General features: G+C 42.9%; 1 protein-coding gene across 6 annotated transcripts; it reads right to left on the bottom strand.

Moving 5' to 3' along the window:
• Positions 1 to 1002: 1002 nt before the first annotated feature.
• On the bottom strand, positions 1003 to 10023 carry LOC112308378 (olfactory receptor 2A2). Of its 6 annotated transcripts, XM_053926339.1 has the most exons (5): positions 9391 to 10023; positions 9186 to 9264; positions 6551 to 6634; positions 3886 to 4802; positions 1003 to 1065 (listed from the first exon to the last, which is right to left on the bottom strand). In XM_053926339.1, the coding sequence occupies exons 3-5, from the start codon at positions 6561 to 6563 to the stop codon at positions 1057 to 1059; spliced, it is 939 nt and encodes a 312-aa protein (XP_053782314.1). In that variant the 5' UTR covers positions 6564 to 6634; positions 9186 to 9264; positions 9391 to 10023; the 3' UTR covers positions 1003 to 1056. The 6 variants fall into 6 exon arrangements, with proteins under 6 accessions (XP_053782314.1, XP_045054729.2, XP_045054727.2 ...); XM_045198794.2 differs by lacking the exon at positions 1003 to 1065 and having other exon boundaries at positions 2532 to 4802; positions 9384 to 10023; XM_045198792.2 differs by lacking the exon at positions 1003 to 1065 and having other exon boundaries at positions 2532 to 4802.
• Between the last annotated feature and the right edge of the window lie 537 nt (positions 10024 to 10560).

The raw sequence follows: 10560 nt of genomic DNA, 5'->3' as shown, positions 1-10560 counted from the left end.
GCAGGGGGTGGCCTGAGGACCCCAAAGTAAGGTCATGGTGTCCCCTTGGGGCTTATTAGAACCTGCCTGAGGGAGGGTTTTCCAGGGCACAAAGCATTGGAGGTACCCTCTCATGTCTATCTTGAAGCGGGGGGATTCAGAATCCAGTCCCTCCGGGAGGGGAGGCAGGGACCGTCTCCAAGGCAGCTTCCCCTCCAAGCTTCATGCCTCTTCTGGGACTGGGAGAAGATTTGCTACCTGGGACTTTGTATTTGTCCTCTGCTGCATTCTCACACTGAAACATAATGGAGTCAAAACGTTATTTTGGAAATCTCGTATCAATAAAGCACGCAGGTTACAACTAATTCACTCATTACAGTGTGATTCCCAACTTGCTGGGATTATGGCCTGAACTTGGGAAAACAGAGCGCAGCTAATCAAGTTTGGGGAACATGCCCACCTGTGCTCTAACTCCACATATCCACGGTGACAAGACACACGTTTAGAAACACCAAGACTGGCTTCTGATCGTATGAAAAGCCTGGTGCGTACTGGGCAACCCATCAACATTGGCACCGATCTTCTTCCCTGTTTGTCTGATGTTACAGGTGATCTTCAGAAAATCAGAAAACTGACATATAGGTGACAAAATTAGTAGCCAACTGACCCTGTGAAAATAGTAGTTCAGGACATAGTTTTCCAAAACTGTCATCATCTGACCATCAAATATAAAAGTAAGAAATTAGAAGACAATAAATAATAAATATTAATATTATGGTACCAAACAAACTTAAGCTAGGGAAATGCATCATCTCAAAATGACGTGTTTTTATTGCATTACCAAGGTGACATTCTCGTAACTTCTAAAAGTGATCAGAGCAAAAAATACACATACACAATACACAAATATACACAAAAGAGAACGACATACACAGCACAGTCAGCTGTTAACTGCAATAGACATGCTCTTGGGTACGTACGTTACCTGTCAGCATCGGGCACTTCCTGCAATCACAGCGCTCATTTCAATCTGCATTTATAGCTCCTATGGTTCTAGCGAGGTCCTGCAGAATTTGATTATACTTTCTATTTGAAAGTAGAATGAGTGAAAATCAACACACTGATCATTTAAATGACTCCCAAACTAAATTACCTGAAAATCGGTTTTCAAGTCATTGGTTTTTCACTGATGTAGTAAATATCCAACTCTAGGCTGAATGCCAGGAAGCCACGGTAGGCGTATAACTGATGGAAATAATTATAAATTGTTACTAATTGTGTTTATGGAGTAACTTTGTGTTAAAAGGTCAAAAGTTTGATGTTTTCCTTTGCATCTTGAAAAATGAGAGGATAAAGAGGAAGAATTGACCACAGCTTATTGAACACAGCCTGAGACACTGACACTTCAGTTGGTAGCCACCTGGGTTCTGACTATGAGAGCTGTGACCTAGTGAGGGGAATGTATTTCTACAGTTTTGAGAAATACCCTTCAATATCATTCAATTCCATTTCTTCTGACGCTGGCTTCCTGGAACCATACTTTTGTTTTTATACATTTCTCAGATTTTGTTATCCTCACCTGAGGACATGCTTATTGATTTTAGAGAGAGGAGGAAAGGAGGGGGAGAGAGAGAGGAAGAGAAACATCGAAGGGAGAGAGAAATATCGATAGGTTGCCTCTCACATGCGCCGCGACTGGGGACTGAACCTGCAATATTCGTATGTGCCTTGAGTGGGAACTGAATCCATGACCTTTCAGCTCACGGGACGATGCTCCAGCCAACTGAGCCACCTGGACAGGGCTTCCCAGATTTTTGAAAAGAGAACTGGGGCATTTACATGTAAGACCCAAAACCACAAAAGTCCTAGAAGAAAACAGGCAGTAAAATCTTGGATATTTATTCTAGAAATATTTTTGCTGATATATCTCTTCAGGCAAGGGAAACAAAAGAAAGAGTAAACAAATGGAACTCCATCAAAGGGAAAAGTGTTTGCACAGCAAGAGAAACCATCAGCAAAACACAAAGGCCATCCCCTGAACTGGAGAAGATATTCACCAATGATATATCTAATAAGGTGTTAACAACGTCCAAAATCTATAAAGAGCCGAGACAGCTCAACACCAATAAACAAGCAATCTGATTAAAAAATGGGCAAAGCACCTGAGTAGACACTTCGCCAAAGAGGACCTACTGATGGCCGATAGACATAAGAAAAGATGCTCAGTGTCACTAACCATTAGAGAGATGCAAATGAAAACCACAAGGTAAATCACCTCACACCTGTCAGAATGGCCATCATCAATAAATTAACAAACAACAGGTGCTGGCGAGGATGCGGAGAAAAGGGGACCCTCATGCACTGTTGGTGGGAATGCAGACCGGTGCAGCCACTGTGGAAAACAGTATGAAGTTTCCTCAAAAAATTAAAAATGAAACTGCCTTATGACCCAGCCAACTCACTTCTGGGAATATACCCAAAGAAGCCTGCGACACTAATTTGAATGAATATAGGGTCAGGCACAAATAGTATCACACAATTTTTATTACAAAACCTCTTATTACAAAATCATAAGCATGTAATTCTCTAACATAACAATATCACACTCAAGCACACCATATGACATATTAGGTGAAATGTTCAAATTAAAACTATAAATTATTACACCCATATTATCACCCTACCAACCACATTCAAGAAGGTGTTACTTCTGCCGGACCCTGGATATGCACCCCTATGTTCATTTGAGTGTTATTTACAATAGCCAAAAACTGGAAGCAGCCCAAGTGTCCACCAGTAGATGAGGGGATACAAAAGCTGTGGTACAATTACACTGTGGAATACTACACTGCCACAAAAAGAAGAAAACCTCACCCTTTGCGACGGCATGAATGGACCTGGAGAGCATTATGCTAAGTGAAATAAGCCAGTCAGAGAAAGACAAATACCACATGATCTCATTTACATGTGGAATCTAATGAACAAAATAAACTAACAGACAAAATAGAAACAGACTCATAGACAGAGAGCAGACTGACAGCTGTCAGAGGGGCGGGGGTGGGGGGCTGGGTGAGAAAGGTGAGGGGAGTAACTTTCCAGGCATCCTCTCCCACCACCTCCCTTTTCCCCCTTGCCTGCTCAGCTCTGTCACAGTTGGCTTGTGCTGCCACCTCAAGCCATCTTCAGCTGAGTGGTTCAGACATTACAAAAATATTGGTGGGAAAAATTTCAAGAACTTCAACAGGGGATTTAATCTTGCTCTGTTAGAAATTATCATCCCCCAATAATAAATGGAAACTTTGAGTAATGCTCAGAACGTTTACCTCTAGAACCATTTAAACATTTACTAATACATTTCCTTCATTTGATCTTTAAAATATTTTAGGATTTTTTACATAGTTTCTTGTTGTACTACACCTCTCCTTAACTTTTCCCCTTTGCTACTAAATTATTTCACCAAGGAATTTACAGTTTCCTCAAACTTTCATTTCATTTGCCTCACAACTGGTGAGGCAGGTTCATATAACTCTGCAGTATTTTCTGTATTAAAATTTCAGTCTACTTCGGAAGTTCTCTCTCAGGGTATTACTTTTACTGTGCTGTTTCCAACTAGCAGAAGGTGATAACAAGTCAAATATCTAAGTACATAAAGTGTGTTGATATAATTTTCTCACATTTAATTTCTTCTCTGTATAATATTCCTGGCTGGAGAGAATGAGAATTCACTATTTTTTAAAAGAAAGATTAAAAATTCTAATAATTTAGTTGTCCCATTTCAACTTTAGAAGCTATGCTCTTCTATGGACGTTTACCCTATTTTCAGAGCTAGAATTCAAACAAGTACTATTTGTATATGAAGCTTCTAATGGGAAAACTTTCTGAGTTTTCTCTTCACCTGGACCTCACCTGCAGCGCCCTATGCAAGGCGTCCTTCACCTGAGCGTTCCTCAGGCTGTAGATGAGGGGGTTCAGCATTGGGTTAAAGAGACTGTGAAACAGAGACAGCATTTTCTCCTTTTCCTCTCGTTGATTGGAGTTTGGGACCACATAAACCACCATGGCTATGCCGAAGAAGAGCCCGACCACGCAGAGGTGGGAGGAGCAGGTGGAGAAGGCCTTCCTGCGGCCATCCCCAGACTGGATCTTCAGGATGGTCCAGAGGATGCTAGTATAGGACACCAGCATTAAGCAGAGAGGCCCGATTAAGACAAAGACAGAAGCAGCAAAGATGACCACTTTGTTGACCCAGGTGTCAGCACAGGCCAGCTTGAGGACAGACAGGATCTCACAGAAGAGGTGGTTTACTTCCCGGGGCCCGCAGAACGGCAGCCTTAGAAGGAGAATCACATGTATCAGAGCCAGGACAAATCCGCACGACCAGGACGTGGCGGCCAGGACCGCGCACACACTCCAGCTCATGATGACAGTGTACTGGAGGGGATGGCAGATGGCCATGTACCGGTCATAGGACATTGCCACCAAAATCAGGCATTCCGTAGCAGCAAGACCCCAATACAACAATGTCTGCATGATGCACGGGACAAAGGAGATGGCTCTATTCTGGTTCACTAAGTTTGCCAGCATCTTGGGGACGTTGTTGGAAGCATAGGACATGTCAATGATGGCCAGGTGGGAGAGGAAGAAGTACATGGGGGTGTGTAATCGCCGGTCCAGACAGATGAGTGCAAAGATCATGCCGTTTGCCAGCAGACTGAAGGCGTAGAACAGGGAGAAGACCCAGAAGAGGAGCACTTCCGTCTCTGCGCTGAGCTGGAACCCCAGCAGCACGAACTCTGTGACCCATGACTGGTTTCCCCCCATTCCTTAAAGAGAGCTGGTCGAGAACTGAAGTGGGATAAAGGTCAGGGCTGGAGAATCAATAAAAATTGGAGTTAATCTCAACATGAGCTCAGAGAAAGGTTGCATCCTTGTCACTCCTTAAAAGCTTCCCCTGCTCCCCCAAACTGGTTACCTGTTTTTAACTTTAATATGAAATAAATTTAAACTTATAGAAAATGGTCAAGAATTATGCAAAGAACTCCAATATACCCATATGCCCAGGTTTAACAAAGTTTAGTATTTACTTCAATTTACCTTATATTCTTTTTCTCTATATTATTATATGAGTATTACTTTTTTTCTGAAGCACTTGTGATTAAAGTATGAATAGACATGATACCCATTTACCCCTAAATTTCTCATTTTTTCCACCAAGAACAAAGATATTCAGTAATCTAACCACAATGATCAAAATCAGACAATTTAATATTGACGTGATTTTTTAACCTACAATATTCTCTCTCTACTCCCTTCATCCAGGATCAAATCCAAAATTACATGTTACATTTAATGTCATTCATTTCTAGTCTCCTTTCATCTAAAATAGTTACTCCGTCTGCCTTTGCCATTCATGGCCACTGAATTTTGGAAGATTATAGAGCAGTTCTTCACTACAGGGTTCTCCAATGGGATTGCACGAAGTTTCTCATTTTTTATTCGGATTTTTCACTTTCCGCAGGGAAATTAAGTATCCTCCGTTGTGCTTCATGGGCAGGTGCCTGAGGTTCCCTGTTCCGTTACTGGTGATGCTCCCTTGGATCACCTGGTGAAGATGGTGCCTCCCGAGTATCTCCATTATAAAATCATTACTTTTTTTCCTAATGTAATTTCTGGAGCACCCATTAAAGTCACTACATAATATTTTATTCCTCATAAAGCTTCTCAGCCACTAATTTCCGTGCCTGTTGATTATCTCGTCTGACTCGATTATGAGCAGTGAGTATTGGGAAATGTGTTGTCCTTACTCCATCCTGCTGTCACACTTACTGGCTGTCAATTTCCACACAAGGAACGGCTCTGTCATCTATCTGCCTGTCTACCCATCAACTATGTGTCTTCGTACATCTGCATGCATCACCTTTCTAGCAGTGCGGACTCATGGATTTTTTAATCAAGGGATTTTAATTATTTCTTATCATTTATTCATTCTTGATTATTCTAGATATAAACCCACCAAGCTTGTCCTTTTGTTTTTTAACACGTCTCCATAATTTTTGAGCACTTCCTTACTTCTGATGGCTGTTGCACACTTTCCTTACACATCCCCCACTTCAGCCAGGGACACAGACACTTCTCCAAAAGGGCCTGATTACTTTAGGGAAGAATCATGTTCATAAACCAGTATCTTAATCTCAATAATTTACACTTTTATCATGACCTTTGTCACACTTCTGATGCCCTCTTCTAAAACAGCAAGCATATAATTTGGCGAGGAATACAAATCACTCCTGGGATAACACATTCTCCTGTTTCTGAAAATTGAAAACAGCTTAACTGACTTCTCTTTTACGGAGTCAAATCTATTTCAGTAAATTAACATTAGCACTGAAGAAAATGGTCTTGATATTATTTAGTAGTTTATTTTTAGGCAAAATATATATTTGTAACTAACACCTTATTAATTACCAAGTTTATATTATTTTGTTTTTTCCTGCTTAGAAAATCGCAGAATCGAACATGTTAGACTAAAGTTTAAGAATATGGGGCATTGTGTGAGTACGGTGGTTCTTACCTTGTATGAGCATTTGACATCAAGTTTCAAAGCTTTCTTAGAAAAACATTATGAAACTCTATTTAAGATTAAAGAGGTAATACCCTGAAAAAAAAACAGAAATAAGCATTATTAATGTGTATATACACTTATACCATTTTACTGTACATTTTCATATGTATCATGAATTTAAATATATATATCAACCAATGTTGCTAGTTTACCTATTTCTTCCATTTAGAAACATATCAGAAACATTTCCCATGTCAAGATATTTCTATGCAACATGCTGTGAACAGCTGCACACTGTTTCCTTGGGTATAAATATTTTATTTATTATCTCATTAGGTTTGTGCAATATAATGCTTCAGTGATTAAATTTTAAACTCATGAATCCTTCTAGTAAATTCTGAGATTTGACAGGGCTCAGTGAAATCACACAATTTATGTGTCTGTGTTTACGTATCGCTCTACCTCGAGTCATCTAAAGATCAAACAACAGAATCCCAGCGGCAGGAAGACTCAGCTCTGTCAGAAACCACCGAGGGGGAAGGATGTCCAACCCCACAGTCCCGGCGCCCTTCCCCTTGAATTCACCTCCTCCGAGCAGCTGTCCCGCTTGGGTGTCAGCTCCGACCACGCTGGCCGCCAGGGGGCGCTGGTTCTCCCCTGACGCTCAGGTGAGAGCCCGCTGGTCCTCACCTTCCCTCAGTTCACCTTATCTCAGATGGACGTTAAATGCTCCACAGAGCTGAGCACAGCCTGACCTATAATGTGTGCAGCTATTTGGTCACCAGGCTGAAAATCCCTCTTACTCTCATTCCACCTGCCACCTGAGCTATTTACCCTCTTATCTGAAGGAACCGACACATTTTATGTGACATTACTTCATGCCCTCCCCCCTCCACCCCAGGTCCCACATGGTCCATGTGAAAGAAACGACCCGAACACCAGCGTTTGGATTTCCTCTTAGACGTCTTTACGTCTGCGTTATCAACAACAAGAGACGCGATTTCTCATCAGTGTCTGGTCTGGTGTTTTCTTCTCAAGTCCAGTTTCTGGCTTGAGGGGAACTCCTGTTTTCTAGGTGAATGGCACCTGTAACTACACGCCTCTTCGCTGTGTATTAAGGAGAGGAGAAGGCCCCTGCCCATGCAGCGATTACAAGGTGAACAGTTAATACAATGGACATCACCTGGCCCCGCTGCACCACACAGGCCTCGCAGTAGGGCTTCAGGGGAGCGGACGGTGCATTCCCAAATAATTACGAGTTTCATCTCTTACGACCATGGATATAACTTTAATCCACACATTTTGTAAGGCTTATGAGTGTGGATGAATTCGGTAATTTTACAACTGCTGAGAATTACTGTCTGTCCCTCGGGGGGCGGTCAGGCCTCAGTAACTGAGTGTTCTCAGGCTGGTGTGCGCTCAGGTGGGAAATGCAGATGGGACGTTCAAACACACCCATGTGCACACACACTGGGCCGGCCACTGCCCTCACTGTCCTACCCCAACGGGTGTCCCAGGGCACTGCACCCCCCTCGTCTGAACCACGACATCGTGGGGTGCAGCCAGTTACAACAGAGAGAGGTGGCCGCCTGCTTGACAGTCTCTGGGCCCCGTTGAAGGGCTGGCTGTCGGACAGCCTGAAAAGAGGGTCTTTCCACCCTCGGGAGTTAGGCGAGGTTCTTGTGGGGGGCTCTTCAGAAACCAAATAAATGTGCAGGCTTGGCCAATAACAACAGCTACAACAGTTATGTCCTCACTGTAAGGGTCTGGATAAACCTCAGGGCATGTCAAAGATAAAGAGATTCAGATCAAACGTCACTTATTTAAGCTGAGATTCCCTTTCACCAAATAATTAACTTTTGATCTTTATATGTCTTATACATCCTTATGTCTCATAACAGTATAGTTCTACATGAAATAGGCACTCAGGAAATGTTTGTTAAATAGATGATTGTCATTTTTAGTTAAACAAACATGTAAAGCATCTTCTGTTTGCCAGGGTCCACTGACCAGGACATGGTTTCTATTTTATTAGAAAAGTGCACAGTTAGAATTTGATCACTGGAAGAAACAGAGAAAATCATAGATTTCCACTTTCAAAAATATGAGTACATTTGGGAAGGTTCTATGTAAATGTGCGTTAAGTTTGTGACATTAATTTTTCCTACAATTAAAGAATACTCCTATGTTATATAAAGTGAGAGAGAGCTACATCATTATCTCAAAATTCTACTTAAACACAGTTGGACACAATGAGTAATGTCTGAAACACATTTAATCTCTGAACATGAACAATAATAATTCTGTTGAACATCATTCAACCTATTACTAGTCAGTAGGAACATTTGTTTACTAACTTTTTAGTTTATTATTTTTTGTGTCTCCATAAATGGATTATTTTTTTTAGATGTATTAATCATTTTATTTTTATTTTCATTACCACTCTTATCATTTTGATGTTAAAAAATAAACAGCACAAAATTAAAACTGAAGATAGATTAAAACTCATAAGCAGACACATACTGGAACAGAGAAGAAAATATCATGGTAGGGTGCCTACAATCTCCCCTTCCCAGTAGAGTAAATAAAACACCAGGGGCACAGGTAACAAAGGATCGAGCGGTCAGCACGAGCAGCTCTTCACCTGGGCGGCCCTGTGACTTGGAGTTTCTTCAGCTCTGGAGCCTTATCCCACTTCTCCAGCTCTGGTCAGGAGTCTCACACTATTGGATGATAGGAGAGATATTTACATCACATACTGTGATTTCCAATCTGACAATTGTCACCATAAGCTGATCACCTGGGATGGTCAGGAAAGAAAGTAGCTATATGATAAACTTACATCTTACCTGGTTTCAGCAAAGAAACGATTTACTGTCATGCTTCCTGGAAGATTCTCTTCCATGGAGAGAACCATCCCTGGACATCACTCTCATGGTCCAGGCTAGGTAACACAGACCGCCTCTCATCTGGCTCTTCGGAGCCTTACTCGGAGCCAATGCCTGGCTATAATGCCCTCACTGAGATGGCATGCTGGCTCTGATCACCACCACGCAAGGACATCAGGAGGCAAATGTGAGAGATGCTGAGGGAGGTCAGGGACTGCCCACAGCACAGGAGGCAGACGGTCCCTAAGGTGGGGAAGGAAGAAGTCTAGGCACCGGTTCCACCAACCTGCAGTGCCCCGTGGGAGTCAGGAGGCATGCCCGTCTCGTGCACACAGCCAGGGTGGGGTCTGCTGCTGTCCTGTCCGCCCTCACCCACCCACACTGAACTCAACCTCCGAGCACAAAGTAGTCTCTTCTGCACGGGATTTTCTCACGAGCACCTACTCTGACACGGAATAAGTCCCACGGAGGTGAGAGATGCACCTGTGAACAGGGGCAGCCGCCTGCCCCTCTGCAGCTTCCGCAGGTGGAGACCCAGACAACGGAGGGGCCATGGGTCTTGCTGCGGATTCTTCAGAGATCCCCAGGGGCACAGCTTCCACTTGAGAATAGGATGAACTAAAAACCTTCTTGACTTTCTACTGAGAGCTCAGATTCCCACAAGGATCATAAGATATTCTGCCTAGTTATCGTCCCCCTACAGGAAAAGAAAAAACTCTGAATTCCCTCTCTGGAGGAGAGCGAGGATCGGGTCTGACTGTCCCTGGAGGAAGAGCGCTGGGGACCAGGCAGGGAGGATGTTAGCACTGTGCTGCTTCTATGTGAACTTGCAGCTAACTCAGGGGCTCTAACCCTGAGAGACACCACGAACACCGGCAGCCACGCTCTTGAAATGATTAGCATTATGAACACATGCTTCTCTACATCTTGCAGAGGGTGGGATTCCATGGAACCTGCTAGGGCGACCCTGAGACAGAACAGGCCCCCCAAGCCAGGAGGTGTCGCCATCTGCACTCAGGGTTCATAGGTACAAATGAGGGAGGATTATAACATCCATGAGCAACAATTACTGAGCCCTTCTTATGTTTCAGAAAACGTGCCAAATACCTTATATTGACCACACAGTTCAAT

Source organism: Desmodus rotundus, chromosome 6, assembly GCF_022682495.2.
Source record: "Desmodus rotundus isolate HL8 chromosome 6, HLdesRot8A.1, whole genome shotgun sequence".
NCBI classification, from domain to species: Eukaryota; Metazoa; Chordata; class Mammalia; order Chiroptera; family Phyllostomidae; genus Desmodus; species Desmodus rotundus.
The sequence above is the reverse complement of the archived record's forward strand: the minus strand, read 5'-3'. Positions and strand labels throughout refer to the sequence as shown.